This window comes from Pyrus communis, chromosome 3 (genome assembly GCF_041283825.1).
Source record: "Pyrus communis isolate YQ-2024b chromosome 3, ASM4128382v1, whole genome shotgun sequence".
Classification (NCBI taxonomy): Eukaryota; Viridiplantae; Streptophyta; class Magnoliopsida; order Rosales; family Rosaceae; genus Pyrus; species Pyrus communis.
Window position 1 is genome coordinate 26,914,723 of NC_142567.1, and position 22,711 is coordinate 26,937,433.

Sequence of the window (22,711 nt, forward strand, 5' to 3'; positions counted from 1 at the left end):
AGGTTCAAGGTGTGTAGCTGCAAAAAATCATCAAAATCGGACTTAAAATAACCGTTAAATCGTCATTTTTCGTTGATAACCGTCGAAATTTTTTGTCCCGTTACTTCATCCCAGAATGTTTTTTTTTTGCGATTTTTTTCGTATACGATCTCGAATTATATACAAACATGTTTGACGGTTGGATCGTTGAAATTAGTTTCGTAGAATTCGTATAATAATTATATATATATATAATTATTATAGTTTTTAGGGGTGTAAAACTGTTAAATTAATATATAATTATATATAATTATTATAGTTTTTAAATTAATATATATAATTATATATAATAATAATTATAATTATTATAGTCTTTAGGGGTGTAAAACTGTTAAATTAATATATAATTATTATAGTTTTTAAGTTAATATATATAATTATTATAGTTTTTAAAACTGTTAAAACTGTTAAATTATATATAATTATTACATATGATTCACAACATTGCGTCGAAATATGATAATAATGCGTCACATAAAACCGACGTAAGGTCAACATTGCGTCGGTTTAGGCTAAGGTTGCGTCGGTTAAAACCGACGCTAAGTCTGACACACATGACATATGCCGTCGGTTAAAAGCGACAGGAAACAAGAAAAAAAAAAAAAAAACAGAAATACAATTTTATGATAGGATATCATAGCATACAAAATGAAACAAAGTCTAATTAATACAAAAAATAATTAATATATTTATTCCCTGTCATCATCTGTTAACTCATCGTCGGTATTTGTATGATTAACGAACCCGGTAGGCAACGCTAATGATTCAAGAAAGGGAGTCTCTTCCACGCCAACCCTTGTATGGAAATTTTCATTATCAAGAATTCGATCATCCAAGTTCGGCATGGCATAATCATCAATAGCATCACTATCCTCTAACACGTCAAATAAATCTCTTGGCTAAGTTCGAACAACTACGTGCCAATCTTTTTCAATCGTGTCCTCCACGTAAAATGCCTGTAATGCTTGTGATGCTAGTATGAAAGGATCCTCTTTAAATCCCAATTGATTGAAATTCACCATAGTAAATCCATATTGATCAGTCTTCATTCCTCGTGGACTTTCACTATTAACCCATTCGCACTTAAATAACATCACAGCTCGACCCCTATCTCCTGCTTCAGTAGGACCACAATATTTGACCTCGAACATATCTACAACTCTGCCATAACAATTCACTTGCCCAATTGCTCCAGGAACATTTGCAGGTACAAAGACACCACAATTTTGATTCTTATGCTTATCATCCACAGATTTTATACGAAATCTAAATCCATGAACAATGTGACTTTTGTATCTACTCACAACCCTACTAGGATAATTAGCTAGCCAATGCAAGTCTTGAGATATCAATGTGTCATTAACATCATATCTTGAATTCATCTGTAATAAGTATGAAGATAAAAATTGACACAATAACTATAAACATGTTATAATTAAAATGCAAAACAATAAATAAATAATATGATTGTTATATCAACTCACATGTTGCTTGAACCATTCTGGAAATTCTTTCTTGCTTAGCTCCTTAATTTGTCGCATAGTTAACCTTTCTCGACGATGTTTAGTTTTCAAGAATTCTTCATGTTGCCTACTGATAGAGATTTTACCACACATGTAACCGGGTTAAAAACTCCTATATTACTTGCAAGAATGACAAGGTTGTTGTAGTATAAACGGTTCTTGCAAGGTCGTTCTCCACAGGGATTATTAAATAATTCAAATCAAACCTAATTCCAATTAATTATTGTAAAGCAAAAAGTTGAGATGATTGGTTTTATAACCTACTTAAATTAAAACGAATTTAATTAATAAAAATAAACTAATATGCAATATTAGTGATGAAAGGAAAATAAAACTGTTTTGGAAAAATCAAATTAAGAAAACACTAGAGTTCCACCATCACCTTGCAATCCTATGTATTTTTATCAACTACTTATGATCTACAAATGCCACTTTGAATGTTAGGTTTTCCTAATTTATATTCTACTTGGAACCTCCAACATAGAACGTATATCTAACATGCAACCCGTCCGGACGTTCGGATCAAATCTGAACATGAGAGACTCATTATGCTTTATAAAAACCCTTTGAAAAACCATGCAACCCTTAAGACGTGGTGTTCATCTTAAGTGAAATTACAATTATTAATCACAAGAAGCCAACATCAATTTCAGGGAACCTTCCGACCAAAATTGCATCAAATTACTTTTCTAAAGATCATAATGGTGATCAGGCATTAAGACAATTAGATAGTTTTAATCACGGTGATCAATAATTCAAAGTATGCATGCAATCAATCATAAGCAATTAAATAAAAATCACATATTCATGCTAAGGCTTACGGCTTCACCCTAGCAAAAGGAATTAGTTACGCATATTCATAATTGAAATCATAGAACATATTATTAAGAATAAAAGGAATGAAAACACCTTAAAGTAGAAGATCTCCAAGAACCCTAGTCAAGTTCTCTGTTTCCCCAAAATTGCATAAGAGAAAAGCCTCCAAGATTTAGAACGGCTGAGCCTTTTAATATCTCCCTAAAAGCTCAAACACAAACCCTAACCCTAAGGTATTTTATTCCCACTAAGAAACTAAATAATAATAAAATAAAATAGAAAATAAAGCCTAATTAAACTAGGAAAAACTGCACAGAAACTGTTCAGCCCCGTTTTAGCCTCAAATCTTCTTCAAATCCGGCCCAAGATAGCTTGTTTTAAAGATAATAACATTCTGAATACATCTCCAGAAGGCCACAAACCCATCCGAGGTCATCTTGGGCTCCAAAAATGCAATTCAAGCCCGAAACGTCACTATTCCAGCACTGCACATTGCTCCTTTATTTTATTGCCAGAAAATCATCGCTTGGTAGAAAAATCTGATATTTTGACACGATCAAGCTAAGTGACTCACGAACGTCCTCCAATTGGAATTACTCCAAAATTCGTCCATTTGACCATGTTTTGCTCCAGAGGAAGTCGAAAATCCTATATTGGAAATATAATTCAAAGTATCAAAATTCTTCCAAATTATTAACCAAAATATACTAAGAATAGGGTTAAATATATAATATAAAATATACTCATCAAAATACCCCCAAACTTAGCTTTTTGCTTGTCCTCAAGCAAAACAAAACTAGAAAACAACAATAAACACTAACAAACTAGAACTTAACTAAAACTAACTGACAAAAATTTTCACCTTCAAAGTTGCAATCCATAGAACATGTTAAAAATCAGAACATCTTTTCAAAAGTTCCAACCAATCCCACCACAGAGTCTAAGCCATTTAGAATCAATTAGAAAAGAATTCACGAACTTCCTTTGGTGTAAAGTGAATCAACATAGCTAAGGAGACTCGACTAAAACCCTTACCTCTTGTCCTTCTTTATTTCACACATACTAACTTTAAATATAACTATTTTTCTTTTTCTTCTTGATCTTCTTTTTTTTTTTTTTTTTTTTTTTTTTTTTTCAGTAACAGTAGTGGTCGTGCAATGTCAGTTCACTTAAGCTTTCGATCCAACCCATGTAGCGAGCTTTAGGTCAATGACTCCCAAACCACTAGGGCTTTAGGGCACTAGGTGTAGAACACCCCTAAGGACTTATTAACCCGAGCTGAAAAGGCTACGAAACCAACTAACCACCCTGCCCCATGCCAAAACTCTACTGTTTGACGCGAGAATCACTGCTGATTAGGCAGGACTGGCCCGGTTACTAGGCAAAGTCTCGGGTGAGACAATTATTACTTTATAACACAAACTAACTTTACTTTATGTAGAACAAAAATTAAAAGTGAAACTTAGACTAAAAGTAAGTGTTTCAATCTCACTCCCCACAAGCCATGTTGATGTGAATGTGCAAGTTGTCAAAGTATAATTCATGAATTAGTGTCTAAGCAACGATAAGTAGAAAAGACTCTAATGTGAAATTAATCTTCACCATGTCCATTTGTTATAACGTTTAAAATAATCTATGGATATTAACTTACAAAGAATGAAAATTTTAACTTGACACAAAAATTAAAAACCTAAAATGTTATTTCCCACCCCCAAACTTATTTCACACTTTGTCCTCAAGGTGTGGAAAATAAATGGAAAAGACAAGAACATAAACAAAACTACTGAATCCTAGAAAATGTAAAACAAATATCAAAAATAAAGAAAATACCCTAAGAAAACAAAATAGGAAAGAGAAACAATAAAAGAAAATAAAATAAAACAGAAAATAGAAAATAGAAGAAAAGAAAAAAAAAAAAAAAATGCAAAGACACACCTGGGCTTGACAAACGTTGGGCCATGAGACATATGGCCAATTGATTACCATTCCGCAAAGCAAAGGTCCAAGGGAACATTGGATTCCCCATTAGATGGTTTTAATGGCATGCAACTGGCATGATAATTGGAAAATGGCGGGCGCAGGTTCCCATGTCTCAACCCCGAGGACGAAAAGTCACGATCAGTCTTCAATCTCTGTCAGTCAGAGCCAACGGCTCTCTACCTCTCCATTTGAAAACCACGGAACGCACGTGATTTAGACAGATGGCATGCAGTCGTGCAATGAACTTCTTTGGATTCCCATAACACAGGCATCTCATCCGCCCATTTTCATTTCAGATTATGTTGTGAGAAATCCTAGGCCTCTCTCTCAACCCAAGAACACCTCCATATCAAAAATAGCTCTCCCATTTTTCTTTCATTTCTCACAAAAATGCAAAAGCCTTCTGTCTCTTTAGAGTCTTTTCTACTTATTGTTGCTTAGACACTAATTCATGAATTATACTTTGACAACTTGCACATTCACATCAACATGGCTTGTGGGGAGTGAGATTGAAACACTTACTTTTAGTCTAAGTTTCACTTTTAATTTTTGTTCTACATAAAGTAAAGTTAGTTTGTGTTATAAAGTAATAATTGTCTCACCCGAGACTTTGCCTAGTAACCGGGCCAGTCCTGCCTAATCAGCAGTGATTCTCGCGTCAAACAGTAGAGTTTTGGCATGGGGCAGGGTGGTTAGTTGGTTTCGTAGCATTTTCAGCTCGGGTTAATAAGTCCTTAGGGGTGTTCTACACCTAGTGCCCTAAAGCCCTAGTGGTTTGGGAGTCATTGACCTAAAGCTCGCTACATGGGTTGGATCGAAAGCTTAAGTGAACTGACATTGCACGACCACTACTGTTACTGAAAAAATAATACTCAATCCCAGGGTAGAGCCGAGAGAAAACAACCCTTCAGCTGTCGATCCAGTGGCCCCAGAAGTAAAAAAATAAACAGCAAAGGCTTCGGCCGCGGAAAATGAGACGGTAAAGATCTCGTTCATCTGCTTTCATTCAGCTCAACATTTACGGATTCAACTTCATTTCATTTATGATGCCATATTTACCCTGTATACACTCCCAAAATGACTTTGTAAGAACTGAAAACATACATGCGCTGTGTGTAGGGATATGCAGATCCATGATAGAGCCGAAGGAAAAAGGAAGTAAACACACAAGCTCGCTGGTCAAAACAGGAAAGGCCCTCATGACCCAGATCTGTGCATCTGGGAGGTAAAATATCGAATCCCTGCAAGTTTAGTTGTTGTAGATCTGGTAATAATAGCTGTACTTAGTTCTGTGGTGTATGGATATGTGATTTAACTGTGGTTCTCTCATCCATGCATCGCAAAACTGAGCTGCAGAAAAGTAACTGCTCAAAAATATGTTTCTGCGCTGGATCTGCAACAATCACCCCCAAACTTGCCTCTGTGAATGACTTCATGCTGATTGCTTTAAATTTCCAGCATAGTGTAGATGTGGTGATGTTAATGTAGATTTGCCCTGGGTGCATGATTCCAGTATAGGATGCTTTTTATTTTCCATGCGCTGCAACCTGCAATCAACCAATATGCGTTAAAAAAAATGAAATTAACTGGGTAAATAAACAAAGCAACGTATTTTTGGTTTTTTCTTTTTTTTTTATTTAAAAAAAAAATGTCACAACCCGTCCCGGAATTTTAATTCCGAGGACGTGAAGTTATGAAAATGCCCTTAAACGGGACTAAGGGGCGTAAAATATGTTGTAACTTGATGATTTGGGGATTGGGTAGGATCCCACCTCCCTCAAATCTCTCCCTCATTCCCGTACCTTGTCTCTCTCTCTCTCTCCTCCCTCACAAATCTCTCATTCTCTGAGAGTTCTCTCTCTCTCCTTCGAACTCACACAGACCACCCACAAACCACCCCAAAACTATGCCAACGAAGGATCTAAGACCACCATCGTACTCCTGAAGACCACACGAACACGATGGTACCAATTTCAGGTGAGTTTCACTTCGGAAAACATGGATTTCAATTTCACTGTGCGTGTGCACTGTTCATGCACACGTAAAACTTGATGTTTTCTGGGATTTTGAAGCTTGTAGGAAGCTTGGTGAGGTCCTAAGGAAGCTCGGAGTGCTTCGTTTGAAGGATTTGGACGTCGGGATCACGAACTGTAAGTCCGGCCGAATTTTCGTATTTTTGGAAAAGTTTGATTCCGTTGTTTTTAGGCCCTAAAACTAGTCCAACGTGGTAGATTATGTTTAGGGCTTCATTTTGGTATAAATTACGTGAAAAATGGACGTAGGAACACGGAGAACGATAAGTTCAAAGTTTGGCCGGAGCTGTCGGGGCTTTTTCCGGCGAAACCACGGCGAGTTAGGGGTCGAGACAGGTATGGATGTGTTCGTCTCGTCAATACCTTCATTTTGATATATAGTACGTCGAAAATGGTTAAGAAATGAAGAAGTTATGACACTTTGAAATTTACCCAGAAATTCCGGCAAAACACCATCTCCGGCGAAACCAGTCCGGCGACGCGAGGAAGAAGACGCGCGCGTGGGCAGCGCGTGAACAGTGCGCGTGGGGGCGCGTGAGAGCTCCAAATTGAGTTCTGAAAATTGTCACGCGTTCGTGACGTCGTGTAGATCACCGTGGTATATTCATACACCCAAATTGAGCAACGTATGAGAAAGTTATGGACGAATGTTTGGTGTATGTGCGTTAAATAACGTCAATTTGGTTACTTTTTGTATAGGTGAAAATTGTACAGAAGAAGAATGTAACCAAGCTAGGGGAGGTTCAGGGACCTATGAGACGTCGATGTGATCAGTGAGTGGGCAGTTATTTTTCAGTATATATATATACGTATGTTTGACATATTTCCCAGAAAACGTATTTTAAAAGAAATACGAATTATATATCCTGTCATATATGCATCATATTTTAATATGTGCATTACCATAATTATGCATACTGTTGCATGGTGCTGAGGAGGCACAGGTAAGTGCCAGGTAAGCGGTATTCATGTGGTTATGCATTCCTGTTTATTATGCAATGGTAGTTTGAGAGGTTTAGAGAGCTCATAATCTGCACCCCCGGTGTTAGTGCTCCCGTCCAGGGCCAGGGCACAGCCTTCACGTGTATGTTCACCAGCACCGCATGCTCGTCTTGGATCCAAGTTAGGTGCAAGCCTGTCGTACAGACCACATTAGGTGGTTCCGACTTGTAGGTGACCCGCGATTTATCGCACAGCTTCACGTGATCGTAGCACTAGAGCATATATATATTACACCCAGCCTGTCGTACAGACCACGTTAGGTGGTTCCGACTCGTGTGCAGATTCAGATATTGAGTTGAGATTGGAGCTCTATCTGTAGCCGTACAGGTCACGTTAGGTGACTCCCGGCTGCCAGATTATATGTTATTGATGTGAATTACGCTTGAGCACTTACATTTGATTATGAGTTTCCGTTGTGGCATATTCTCGAGCATGAATGGCATATTTATGAGCATGAATGATATATCTTTGAGCATGACTGGCATATCTATACATACGTATATATGTTATTTTCTGGGAAACTATACTTGTTTTACAGCGAGGGGTTAGTATATGCAAAAGAGAAAAGAAGGTTTTGAATACGTTCGTTTTGCTGACCCACTCAATTTTGTTTTGCGCCCCTCCAGGTTTAAGGAAATGCAAAGGTGTGGTGACTACGAGGAAGTTCAACGGTGTTCTGACAGAATGGACCAAATAAGGACTCACCTTCGGGTGTTTCATTTTAGAAGTTGTATATTTTAAAGCTTCCATACTGTGTAAATGGTTACGTCACTCTCACGTGACGGCCAGCATGCCCTCCTTCGGGACGGGGTGTGTCAGTTGGTATCAGAGCCTAAGTTTCAATCTTGGACATCTTGAGAAGTTCTAGTGAATTCTGTCAGAACTACACCGCCTCGTAGCAAACCACGTAGTTAGAGGAATTTAGTCTCCCTGATTTAGCTGTTAGGGGAAACTGTTATTTTGGTGATTGAGTATATTATCTAAAAGGGACATTTTAAGATGGGTTATGAGTTGAATTTGAATCACCTTATGGAAAAATGATGGACCTAAGGGAGCAAAGTGATGGATTAATCATTTGGAAAAGATGTTTTGGATTATGCAAGTCAAAGGAATCTTCCTTTTGACAGAAGGGTTGAGACGATTACCTGGTTTGAGTTATGAACTTGTATCCTGGTGGAAACAGGAGTATAATTCGTTGTCACCAAAGGAAACAACCGATTGAGAATTGTTTAAGGACTTGTTTAAAGAAAAGAATTATTCCTTCGGCATCTTATGATGGTAGAAAGCAAGAGTTTGCAAATGTGAGACAAGGAAAGCTGACGATCAATGAGTATTATAAAAAGTTCTCAGACTTGCCTCGTCCCATTCGAATATTGCTGCTATTTTGATTGAAGTGTTATATTGTTTTAGGCTGGGTGGCATAAGGCAGTGGTATTTTGGGTGACCACTATCCATTGTAATTCTTACCAGGAATATACAAGATGTTGTTGAGCCTTGAGGATTCTGAGAACATGTTCAGCGAGAGTAAAGAAGAATGATAAAAGAATGGGAATCAAAAGAGGACGATAAAGTTAATGATTCGTCATATCAAGAATATAGAAAGATTCGGAACTTCAAAAGAAGTGAAGCTAATTCTAGTTCTTTTGGCAAAGGTTTTAATGCCATTGATCAGAGGCGAAGTGATAGATGTATTGGTAATCCCAGATCTCAGAGACAAGGTGATTTTGGTAAAAGAAATGTACCTTTGGGCTGTAGGTACAATAATGGACACCTTTAAGAATGTAGGCAAGAAAGCATTGGACGCTTTACAAGTGGATAGATGGGACATAGAACTGCAAATTATGTCCAAAGCCAACAGAAGCCCTAGCAGTCTTCTTTGCCACAACTGGCGCCGATCCAGCAAGTTCCTGGATCTATTAATATTGGTCAGTTAGGCCGTGGTGTACATGAAAGAAGTATTTACACTAATAGAGGTTGTGGGAGACAACAACAAGCCCAGGGATGTGTTAACCACACATCACTGCAAGATACTCAGAATTATTTGGATTTGATTAGGGGTACGATAATTATTCTTAATGACTTAGCTAGAGTCTATTTGTTAATAATGTAGAAATTTTACGTTATTAATGTTATTGCCTTGAAAGTAGTAAATAACCGCGGTTGAGACGTGTGTATGTATTTCCTAATGAGTGGCAAAATAGTAATATTACACCCTCGAGAGTTTGTTGCTTACTTATCGAGACAACGATGATTTATCAGTATTGCGGGCTGCAGACCGTAATATTAATAACTTATTCGTGGATTCGTTAAGCAAGTAAACCGGTAGGTTATCCTATGTTAGTATCGTACTTATTTAGAGTGCTCAGTAATAGTAGAGTATGTATTGTTGCCAGCTATTTTTGTTTCATTAGATTGTGGATTTCGATGTTATTCTAGAGCATTCTATTATGATACTTGGCATGACATACATTCATATTGTCTAGCATTTTTGAGATATATTACGTATATGAGTATATACTTTAATTCCGGGAAACCAGTTATTTTCCATCGGTCTGGATGACTAGAGATTACTTTTGTAAGTATGCAAAGTGGAGTGAGGCAGGCCGTTATTTATGCTGTGAGAGCAAAGAGATTATTATTAAAAGGCTGCCAAGGATATTTATACCATGTGGTACTAAATGATGTCACTTCTAGTAGTGTGGAAGAAGTGGGAGTAGTCAAACATTTACCTGACGTTTTCCCTGAGAATTTACCTGGATTGCCGCCAGTTAAAGATGTAGAGTTCACTATGGATTTGTCTCCAGGTACAAACCATATATTATAGAATGTTACCTTTTGAACTAAGAGAATTGGAAATTGGTTGATAAAGGTTTTTATTCAACCTAGTACATTACGTTGGGGGAACCCCAGTTTATTGGTGAGAAAGAAAATGGACATTAAGGCTGTGCTTTGATTATAAGCAGTTGAATCGAGTAACAATTGAAAACCGTTATTCCTAACCTCACATTGATGGTTGTTTGATCAGCTTCTAGGTGGTTGTATATTTTCTAAGATTGACTTGAGGTCTGGATATTATTAGTTGAAGATTATCGGTGAGGATGCCCTTATGATAACTTTCAGGATTCGTTAAGGTCATTTCAAGTTTGGTGATGCCATTCGGAGTGACGAATGCATCTACTACTTTATGAATTTGACGAATAAAGTATTCCAATGATATCTAGACCGATTTGTTGTTGTTGCTATTGAAAGGGTTGATAAGACTAGAGCAAAGTATGCTAAACATCTTAAATTGGTATTGCAAAGATCGAAGGAATGTCGATTGTATGCTAAGTTTAGCAAATGCCAATGTTGGATGAATCAAGTAGCATTTTTGAGATATATTATATCTGCTTCAGGTATTCAAGTGAATTCATAAAAGGTAGCAGAAATTGAGAATTTAGAACAACCACGAATCGTGATTGGGATTCGGAGTTATCCTAGCTTAACAAGCTATCATGGACGGTTCGTGAAAGATTTTTCAGTCATTCCTTTGTCATTGACGAGATTGTTGAGAAAAGAGGTTATGTATGAGTGGGAAGGAAATTGTGAGCAAAGAATTCAACAACTGAAGTATTTCCTCACTCATGCACGTATTTTAGTATTCCCAGAAGATAGTGGTAATCATAAATTTTAGTGATGTTTCTTGAATGGTATGAGATGCATGTTGATGCAAATGTTAGGGTGATTACATACGTTTCACGACGAAAGGAACCTCATGAAATGAATTACCCTACTGGTGATTTGGAAGTCATGATTACCATTCTTGCTGTGAAGTTATGAAGACATTATTTGTGGTAAGAATGCAAGATTTTTACGAATCCAAAAAGTCTCCAATATCCATTACTTGGAAGGATTTTGATATAAGGCAGCGAAGGTGGATTGAATTGTTTAATGAACATGATTGTACGACCAGGGTGATCGTAAAATTGTTCTAGCTGATGCACTTGGTGAAAAGACGGTGGTAAGAGTTGATGTCTGGCACGCTTGCCAAGATTGTCTTCTTGTGGATTGGAAATCAACTGAAGTAAAGTTGAGAATGAAAGATTGAGAAGAAGTTGTAATTGCTAATTTTCAAGTTAAGTCTTTTTAGTAAGGTCATACTCAAGACTCAAATGGTTAACGAAGAAAATTAAGAATTAACCAAGGTAAAGAAAGAAGGGAAAAAGAAAGATTGCTGAGTTCGAGAATAGGATGGTTAAGATTGAACTTGAAGTGATAGTTGATCAATGTACCAAGTTAGTACATTTACTCCAGTGTTGAGTAACAACCACAGTGCAACAGTACTTATATGTTTTATGGAGAAGAGATTTGGGTTACGGAACTGCTGAGTTTCTTAAGTATGTTGGTTGCACAGTTTCCAAAGTAACGCCATAAGGACCATGAAATGTGGCGATTTTTGTTGATTTGTGGAAGAAATACTTCTGGATAGAGAAGATTCGATCACGAAAGAGTTTTGGTAGGCCCTGAAACTATGGGTGAGTCTTCTCAAAGTATTCAAGTGATTAAGTTTAACCTGAGAATAGCCAGGAATGGCAAAAGTGATTAAGAGTTGAACATGTCACTAATCGAGTGTTTAACGTAGATGATCTTATAATTTTGAAGTTTTCACTTTAGAAAAGTATGATTCGGCTGGGAAAGGAAAGCAAATTAAGTCCTAAGTACATCGGACTTTATGTGATCATCGAAGAGTAAGTGAAGTTGCTTGAATTACTTCCAGAGTTATTGTAAGAGCATGATGTGTTTCATGATTCAACATTTTTAGAAATTTCATCACGAAAAGAAATAGTGAGATTTGGAAAGGAGACAAAATAAGTCTTAAACACATCAGACCGTTTTTGACCACTAAAGGAATCGATGAAGTTGCATACAAGTGGTGATGTCTTCAGAATCGGCTAAGGTGCATAATGTATTATATTTCGATGTGTTGTCACTAGGTGGCAGATTCGTCACATGGAGTTCCGGTGCAACTGTTGAGAATTAATCCGGATTAAACTGGTTGAGGAACCAAGGACGACTTTGGATTGGAAAAAGAATGTATTGAGAGAGATTTATCCGAAGCTATTGTATGAGTTTAGATGATTAAGTTGGTTGTTGGAATTTCGGGGACGAAATTCTATAAGGAGGGAAGGTTGTCACAACCCGTCCCGGAATTTTAATTCCGAGGACGTGAAGTTATGAAAATGCCCTTAAACGGGACTAAGGGGCGTAAAATATGTTGTAACTTGATGATTTGGGGATTGGGTAGGATCCCACCTCCCTCAAATCTCTCCCTCATTCCCGTACCTTGTCTCTCTCTCTCTCCTCCCTCACAAATCTCTCATTCTCTGAGAGTTCTCTCTCTCTCCTTCGAACTCACACAGACCACCCACAAACCACCCCAAAACTATGCCAACGAAGGATCTAAGACCACCATCGTACTCCTGAAGACCACACGAACACGATGGTACCAATTTCAGGTGAGTTTCACTTCGGAAAACATGGATTTCAATTTCACTGTGCGTGTGCACTGTTCATGCACACGTAAAACTTGATGTTTTCTGGGATTTTGAAGCTTGTAGGAAGCTTGGTGAGGTCCTAAGGAAGCTCGGAGTGCTTCGTTTGAAGGATTTGGACGTCGGGATCACGAACTGTAAGTCCGGCCGAATTTTCGTATTTTTGGAAAAGTTTGATTCCGTTGTTTTTAGGCCCTAAAACTAGTCCAACGTGGTAGATTATGTTTAGGGCTTCATTTTGGTATAAATTACGTGAAAAATGGACGTAGGAACACGGAGAACGATAAGTTCAAAGTTTGGCCGGAGCTGTCGGGGCTTTTTCCGGCGAAACCACGGCGAGTTAGGGGTCGAGACAGGTATGGATGTGTTCGTCTCGTCAATACCTTCATTTTGATATATAGTACGTCGAAAATGGTTAAGAAATGAAGAAGTTATGACACTTTGAAATTTACCCAGAAATTCCGGCAAAACACCATCTCCGGCGAAACCAGTCCGGCGACGCGAGGAAGAAGACGCGCGCGTGGGCAGCGCGTGAACAGTGCGCGTGGGGGCGCGTGAGAGCTTTAAATTGAGTTCTGAAAATTGTCACGCGTTCGTGACGTCGTGTAGATCACCGTGGTATATTCATACACCCAAATTGAGCAACGTATGAGAAAGTTATGGACGAATGTTTGGTGTATGTGCGTTAAATAACGTCAATTTGGTTACTTTTTGTATAGGTGAAAATTGTACAGAAGAAGAATGTAACCAAGCTAGGGGAGGTTCAGGGACCTATGAGACGTCGATGTGATCAGTGAGTGGGCAGTTATTTTTCAGTATATATATATACGTATGTTTGACATATTTCCCAGAAAACGTATTTTAAAAGAAATACGAATTATATATCCTGTCATATATGCATCATATTTTAATATGTGCATTACCATAATTATGCATACTGTTGCATGGTGCTGAGGAGGCACAGGTAAGTGCCAGGTAAGCGGTATTCATGTGGTTATGCATTCCTGTTTATTATGCAATGGTAGTTTGAGAGGTTTAGAGAGCTCATAATCTGCACCCCCGGTGTTAGTGCTCCCGTCCAGGGCCAGGGCACAGCCTTCACGTGTATGTTCACCAGCACCGCATGCTCGTCTTGGATCCAAGTTAGGTGCAAGCCTGTCGTACAGACCACATTAGGTGGTTCCGACTTGTAGGTGACCCGCGATTTATCGCACAGCTTCACGTGATCGTAGCACTATAGCATATATATATTACACCCAGCCTGTCGTACAGACCACGTTAGGTGGTTCCGACTCGTGTGCAGATTCAGATATTGAGTTGAGATTGGAGCTCTATCTGTAGCCGTACAGGTCACGTTAGGTGACTCCCGGCTGCCAGATTATATGTTATTGATGTGAATTACGCTTGAGCACTTACATTTGATTATGAGTTTCCGTTGTGGCATATTCTCGAGCATGAATGGCATATTTATGAGCATGAATGATATATCTTTGAGCATGACTGGCATATCTATACATACGTATATATGTTATTTTCTGGGAAACTATACTTGTTTTACAGCGAGGGGTTAGTATATGCAAAAGAGAAAAGAAGGTTTTGAATACGTTCGTTTTGCTGACCCACTCAATTTTGTTTTGCGCCCCTCCAGGTTTAAGGAAATGCAAAGGTGTGGTGACTACGAGGAAGTTCAACGGTGTTCTGACAGAATGGACCAAATAAGGACTCACCTTCGGGTGTTTCATTTTAGAAGTTGTATATTTTAAAGCTTCCATACTGTGTAAATGGTTACGTCACTCTCACGTGACGGCCAGCATGCCCTCCTTCGGGACGGGGTGTGTCAAAAAATCTGTTTTCTGAATTTATTTTAATTTATATATATATATATATATATATTTTTTTTTTTTTAAATGAAACTTAGGTATGTAAATGCATCTAGAAATTTCACTAATAATAAAAAAAAAAAACTCAAAACAAAAAGTAAAATAAGGAATGAGTTTAGAAAAATTGGGTTGCCTCCCAATAAGCGCTTTATTTTAAGTCTGTAGCTAGACGTCGCAGAAGTCTGGTGGCTAGATCACTGGTTCCTTCAGAGTCAAAGACTCGTCTGCAGTATCAAAGGGTGACTCCACATATGGTTTCAACCTGTGACCATTCACCTTGAATGTGTTACCTTGAGCCTCCTTAGTTATTTCAACTGCCCCATGAGAAAAAACTTTAGAAACCAGATACGGTCCAGTCCAACGAGATTTTAGCTTCCCTGGAAACAACTTTAGCCTTGAACTAAATAACAGAACTTTCTGCCCTGGTTGAAATTCTTTCCGTAATATTTGACTGTCATGAAATGCCTTGGTTCTTTCCTTGTAGATGCGTGAACTGTCATAAGCACCCTGACGAATTTCCTCCAGCTTATTGAGCTGCAATTTTCGTTGTTCCCCAGCTGAATCGTATGAAAATTTTAATTCTTTAATTGCCCAGTAAGCCTTATGCTCTAGCTCCATAGGTAAATGACATGTTTTCCCATAAACGAGTCGAAATGGTGACATCCCAATAGGAGTCTTATAAGCTGTCCTGTAAGCCCATAAAGCATCATTTAATTTGAAACTCTAGTCTTTACGTGTTGAACTAACTGTTTTCTCCAAAATGCGTTTTAATTCTCTGTTTGAAACTTCAACTTGACCCGATGTCTGTGGGTGATAAGGTGTAGCCACACGATGATTAATCCCATACTTTGCCAGTAATTTAGCAAATGATTTATTAATAAAATGCTTCCCCCCATCACTTAGAATAATGCGCGGGATTCCAAAACGTGGAAATATAACCCCTTGGAGGAACTTCAGAACCACTGATCCTTGATTAGTTGGTGCTGCAATGGCCTCGACCCACTTAGAAACATATTCTACAGCAACTAAAATATATTGGTTCCCATTAGACGATGGAAATGGGCCCATGAAATCAACACCCCAAACATCAAATAATTCAACAATTAGAATACTTTGTTGGGGCATCTCATTCCTTTTGGACTGGTTGCCGACTCTTTGACACCGATCACATGCCTTGCACCAATTATGTGCATCTTTAAAAATTGTAGGCCAAAATAACCCACTCTGCAAAATTTTGTTTGCTGTTCGTTTCTGCCCAAAATGTCCACCACATGCATAATGATGAGCAAATTTTAAAACACTTTCCTGTTCGACTTCAGGAATACACCTGCGAATAATCTGGTCTGGGCAGTACTTATATAAGTATGGCTCATCCCAGAAATAATGCTTTACATCAGATAAAAACTTCTTTTTCTGCTGGAATGTAAAATCTGGATGCACCACTCCCCTAGCCAAATAATTAACAATATCAGCAAACCAAGGTGTATTGATTTGGACAGCAAATAGTTGTTCATCTGGAAAACTCTCGCTCAGTGGTAGGGAATCCTCTTCTGAAACTGCTGGAATAATTAATCTAGATAAATGGTCAGCCACCACATTTTCACTGCCCTTTTTATCCTTAATTTCTAAGTCAAACTCTTGCAATAAAAGAATCCATCGAATCAATCGAGGCTTAGCATCTTTTTTAGACATCAAATATTTCAAAGCTGCATGATCTGTATAAACAATCACTTTAGCCCCAACTAAATAAGATCGAAATTTTTCCAGCGCAAAAACAACTGCCAATAATTCTTTCTCTGTAGTTGCATAGTTTAGCTGGGCATCATTGAGTGTTCGACTAGCATAATAAATAACTTGGGGAAGCCTATCTGTTCGTTGTCCAAGAACTGCTCCTATTGCATAATCTGAAGCGTCACACATTAATTCAAAAGGTAAACTCCAATTAGGGGCTACAATAATGGGTGCTGTAGTGAGGAGTGTCTTTAACTTGTCGAAGGCCTTCAAACAAGCCTCATCAAAAACAAAATGAGCATCCTTAGCCAACAAATTGCACAATGGTCGGCTAATCTTGGAAAAATCCTTGATGAACCGTCTATAAAACCCAGCATGACCAAGAAATGATCGAACATTTTTAACAGTTGTCGGTGGTGGTAGCTTTGCAATTACATCAATTTTAGCCTTATCAACCTCAATACCCCTATGAGAAATCAAGTGGCCTAGAACAATCCCTTGCTTGACCATGAAATGACACTTTTCCCAATTTAAAACTAGGTTTGTCTTGATGCATCTGTCAAGAACTAGAGACAAATTCTGCAAACATTGATCAAAAGAATCCCCAAAAACAAAAAAGTCATCCATAAATACCTCAACAACTTGTTCAACCAAACCTGAAAATATGCTCATCATGCATCGTTGAAACGTTGCAGGAGCATTGCATAACCCAAAAGGCATTCTTCGATATGCAAAAGTCCCGAAAGGACAAGTAAAAGTTGTCTTCTCTTGATCCTCAGGTGCAACTGGAATCTGGTTGTACCCTGAATATCCATCCAAGAAACAGTAGAAAGCACGACCAGCCAACCTTTCCAACATTTGATCAGTGAATGGCAATGGAAAATGATCTTTTCTAGTACCTGCATTAATCTTTCTATAATCAACACACATACGCCACCCAGTAGTCAAACGTGTAGGCACAAATTCGTTATTATCATTCTTCACAACTGTAATTCCCGAACGCTTGGGCACCACTTGTGTTGGACTAATCCATGTACTATCTGAAATTGGGTATATCATCCCAGCATCTAAAAGCTTCATAACTTCATTACGAACAACTTCCTTCATAATTGGATTCAAACGACGTTGAGCATCAATGGCTGGCTTTACTCCATCTTCCATCAAAATTCTGTGCATACAAATTGTAGGGCTAATTCCTTTAATGTCTGCTATAGTCCAACCAATTGCATCTTGATAATTTCTTAAAATGCGCAGCAACTTTTCTTCTTCTGTTGGTGATAGATCAGCAGCAATAATGACCGGCAGCGAAGAATCTGCTCCCAAATAAGCATATTTCAAGTGTTTTGGGAGCACTTTTAACTCCAATTTAGGTGGTTGTACTTTAGATGGCTGCAGCGGTTTTTTCGGTTCCCCCAAACTCTCAAAAACGTGCCTCCAACGGGGGTGTTGGAAAGGTACACTTTCCAAAGCTGAAACATACTCAAAAACCTCTTCATCTTCTGTATTTTTATTCTCAAACCCATGCAACACATTTAACAACGGATCAGATGTCAAACTAGGCATAATTTTAGCATGCATTAAGTTGTCTAACACGTCAACCCGCATACAATCTTGCACATCAGCTGGCCTTTTAGTTGCTTCAAATAAACTGAAAACAACAGATTGATCTTGCACTCTAAGTGTGAGAGTCCCAGCTTCTACATCAATTAAGGTTCGAGCAGTAGCCATGAACGGACGCCCCAAAATAATTGGTGTTTGCATATCTTCATCCATATCCAAAATCACAAAATCTGCTGGAAGATAGAGATTATCCACTTTAATAATGAGGTCTTCAATAATTCCCCGTGGATAAGCAACTGAACGGTCTGCTAATTGTAGAATAACTGATGTAGGCTTGATATCTCCTTGTCCTAGTCTCTGAAAAACAGAAAAAGGCATTAAATTAATACTTGCACCCAAATCAATTAAAGCATGTTTAAAATTTGAATTTCCAATTGTGCATGAAATTGTAAAACTCCCTAGATCTTTTTTCTTTGGAGGCAATTTGTGTAGTAAAACTGCACTGCATTGTTCTGTAAGAATCACTTTTTCAAAATCCACGAGCTTCTTTTTCTTTGTGCAAACATCCTTCAAAAACTTGGCATAAGATGGAATGTTTTTAATTGCATCAATCAATGGGAGATTAATTTGTTCTTTGGCTAACGTCTTCATAAAATCTGTTAACTGTTGATCTTTAGCTTTAGGCTTCAACCTTTCGGGATAAGGCATAGGAGGCACATAAACACGTTCTGCAGTTATATCTGCATTGTTTTCGGAACTGTTCAAAGGTTGCGCATAATCTTTTAAATTATCAGATATTTCAACATTTTCCGAATTTGTTTTTGGCTGTGATGCTTCCCGCGGATTTCCAACACAATCATCAAAACTGTTATCATAACTTTTGCCAGAACGTAAAACTCTGACTGCCTTACAATCTGCACCTCCCCTTGGATTCGGTTTAGTTTGACTTGGAAATGTACCCGGTGCTCTTTCTGAAACCTGCAAAGCAATCTGCCCAATTTGTTTTTCCATATTTTTCATCATTGCCTGCAAATTTTGGATTTCTTGACTGGTAGTATTTGCTAATTTTTCAATAGCAACCTCCCAAGTAGCCTTAGGTGCCGTCGGTTGCTGCATCTGCTGTTGAAATTGTGGCCTAGGGTGCTGATCTTTATCCCACTTTAAATTAGGATGATCCCTCCAACCTGGGTTGTAGAAATTTGAATATGGGTCGTATCGGGGACGCTGAAAATTATTGAATGCATTAACCTGCTCCGCTGTAAACTCTGGATAAGCATCTTTATGTGGACAGTTAGAAAAATCATGGGTTGTCATGCTGCAAATACTGCAGGCAGCTTGCAAGGGCTGCTGCGGTACAGCAACCTGTGAACTTGGAATTCTTTGTAATAACATGTCAAATTTTGCATCAAATCTTTCAAGCTTTTTCTCCATTTTTTCAATTTGTGCTGACACATATGGAGAACCATTAGACATCTCAAAAACTGACCTAGATTGTGGCTGCTCAATTGCCCATTGCTGTGTATCTGTTGCCATTTTTTCAAATAACAAACAAGCCTCTTGCGCATTTTTATCCTTGTACGAACCTCCGCATGAAGCATTGACAAGAGTTTTTGTAGTCATATTTAGCCCTCTGAAAAATATGTGAATTTGATCTGTACTGCTAATACCCGAATGTGGACATTTTCTAATCAACTCTTTGAACCGTTCCCACGCCTCATGAAACTCTTCATTTGGTTTTTGTGCAAAAGATAAAATTTGAGTTCTCATGTCAAGAGTCTTTGAAGCTGGATAATACTTGCTTAAGAATTTTTCACTGAGTTGGTTCCAAGTGCTAATGCTTCCAGATGGAAGTGTGAGGAGCCATCTCCTTGCTTGATCTTTCAGAGTGTATGGAAATAAACGGAGCTTAATAGATTCGGCTGAAAATCCTCTCACCAAAATATTCTTGCATCCCATTAAAAATTCTGCAATGTGCATGTTAGGATCGTCGGTTGATAACCCATGAAATGTAGGTAGAATATTCAACATGTGTTTCTTTATTTCGAATGCAGATCCTTCCTCCACTACCGGATAAGTAATGCAACTTGGTATGTTAGTGGCATGAGCTGTTAATGAATCCCCTAATGGTTGACCACCCTCTGGAATAACAAATGCCATTGTGTTTTCACTGTGCAGATCCTCAAAAAACAAAGATTGTAGAAAAGTCCCCTGCAGGGAAGGAATCCACTGCAAAGTTTGCTCCCTGCGTCTCCTTAAAATCTGCTCAGGTTCCGGATCAAATTGGATCAATTTTTGTGCTGCTGATCTAGTGCTGACCATGCACAGATTGTTGTAATATGCTCTGTTGTACCACTGTAATCTGTAAAAATAAAATAAAAAGAAACGAAATTTAATATTTTTTTTTATATGTATAGACAGCAATAACTAATTGTAAATTTGATTAGAACGAATTATTTGCAATAATCCCCGGCAGCGGCGCCATTTTCTTGATAGAGATTTTACCACACATGTAACCGGGTTAAAAACTCCTATATTACTTGCAAGAATGACAAGATTGTTGTAGTATAAACGGTTCTTGCAAGGTCGTTCTCCACAGGGATTATTAAATAATTCAAATCAAACCTAATTCCAATTAATTATTGTAAAGCAAAAAGTTGAGATGATTGGTTTTATAACCTACTTAAATTAAAACGAATTTAATTAATAAAAATAAACTAATATGCAATATTAGTGATGAAAGGAAAATAAAACTGTTTTGGAAAAATCAAATTAAGAAAACACTAGAGTTCCACCATCACCTTGCAATCCTATGTATTTTTATCAACTACTTATGATCTACAAATGCCACTTTGAATGTTAGGTTTTCCTAATTTATATTCTACTTGGAACCTCCAACATAGAACGTATATCTAACATGCAACCCGTCCGGACGTTCGGATCAAATCTGAACATGAGAGACTCATTATGCTTTATAAAAACCCTTTGAAAAACCATGCAACCCTTAAGACGTGGTGTTCATCTTAAGTGAAATTACAATTATTAATCACAAGAAGCCAACATCAATTTCAGGGAACCTTCCGACCAAAATTGCATCAAATTACTTTTCTAAAGATCATAATGGTGATCAGGCATTAAGACAATTAGATAGTTTTAATCACGGTGATCAATAATTCAAAGTATGCATGCAATCAATCATAAGCAATTAAATAAAAATCACATATTCATGCTAAGGCTTACGGCTTCACCCTAGCAAAAGGAATTAGTTACGCATATTCATAATTGAAATCATAGAACATATTATTAAGAATAAAAGGAATGAAAACACCTTAAAGTAGAAAATCTCTAAGAACCCTAATCAAGTTCTCTGTTTCCCCAAAATTGCATAAGAGAAAAGCCTCCAAGATTTAGAACGGTTGAGCCTTTTAATATCTCCCTAAAAGCTCAAACACAAACCCTAACCCTAAGGTATTTTATTCCCACTAAGAAACTAAATAATAATAAAATAAAATAGAAAATAAAGCCTAATTAAACTAGGAAAAACTGCACAGAAACTGTTCAGCCCCGTTTTAGCCTCAAATCTTCTTCAAATCCGGCCCAAGATAGCTTGTTTTAAAGATAATAACATTCTGAACACATCTCCAGAAGGCCACAAACCCATCCGAGGTCATCTTGGGCTCCAAAAATGCAATTCAAGCCCGAAACGTCACTATTCCAGCACTGCACATTGCTCCTTTATTTTATTTCCAGAAAATCATCGCTTGGTAGAAAAATCTGATATTTTGACACGATCAAGCTAAGTGACTCACGAACGTCCTCCAATTGGAATTACTCCAAAATTCGTCCATTTGACCATGTTTTGCTCCAGAGGAAGTCGAAAATCTTATATTGGAAATATAATTCAAAGTATCAAAATTCTTCCAAATTATTAACCAAAATATACTAAGAATAGGGTTAAATATATAATATAAAATATACTCATCACCTACACAATTATGTCCAATTTAGATAATTATTTTTTCAAAGTTAAGAAAACCAATAAAACATTAAGACGTATGATTAAACGTTCTTACCTTCTAAATGGGCTAACCTCATCACAATTATTTAGAATGTATCTATGGCACTGATCAAGAACATTTAGATCGAGCTCCACATTTTCTCCTGAACCCATATAACATCCTTTCGAGTCAAAAATTGATAACCCACCAGATACTCCACGTCCAATACCATCTTCATTTCGGCCTCTACGGGTACGACGAGACTCAACGTCTCTAAGATACATGGAACAAAATGACAAGCACTCATCCACCAAATATGCTTCAGCAATAGAACCTTCAGGACGACCTTTATTACGAACATAGCGCTTAAGTGTTTGCAAATACCTACAATTATAAAACGAAATACAAATTATTATAATTATTAATTAAAGTTATGACTACAATTGTAAAAGAATTATAAAAATTTATTCATTACCGTTCAATTGGATACATCCATCTATATTGAACAGGCCCTGCAAGAGCTGCTTCATCTGCCAAGTGAACTGGGAGGTGCACCATTATTTCAAAAAATGCAGGAGGGAATATTTTCTCAAGTTGACATAATGTCAGGCAATTCTTGAA

At 37.7% G+C, this 22,711-nt stretch overlaps 1 protein-coding gene, 1 long non-coding RNA gene and 2 pseudogenes across 2 annotated transcripts; 2 read left to right on the forward strand and 2 right to left on the reverse strand.

Moving 5' to 3' along the window:
* Nucleotides 1–1,514: 1,514 nt before the first annotated feature.
* Nucleotides 1,515–22,582, reverse strand: LOC148698245 (uncharacterized). Its single transcript, XM_088691528.1, has 3 exons — nucleotides 22,566–22,582; nucleotides 22,166–22,474; nucleotides 1,515–1,629 (listed from the first exon to the last, which is right to left on the reverse strand). Exons 1-3 carry the CDS (start codon nucleotides 22,580–22,582, stop codon nucleotides 1,515–1,517), a joined length of 441 nt encoding a protein of 146 aa, XP_088547654.1.
* Nucleotides 6,139–7,200, forward strand: LOC148698246 (uncharacterized). Its single transcript, XR_015961015.1, has 3 exons — nucleotides 6,139–6,727; nucleotides 6,828–6,989; nucleotides 7,091–7,200. It is a non-coding gene; the product is annotated as an uncharacterized LOC148698246 (long non-coding RNA).
* On the reverse strand, nucleotides 14,968–20,585 carry LOC137710005 (uncharacterized; annotated as a pseudogene).
* Nucleotides 19,761–19,865, forward strand: LOC137711766 (small nucleolar RNA R71; annotated as a pseudogene).
* Nucleotides 22,583–22,711: the final 129 nt, after the last annotated feature.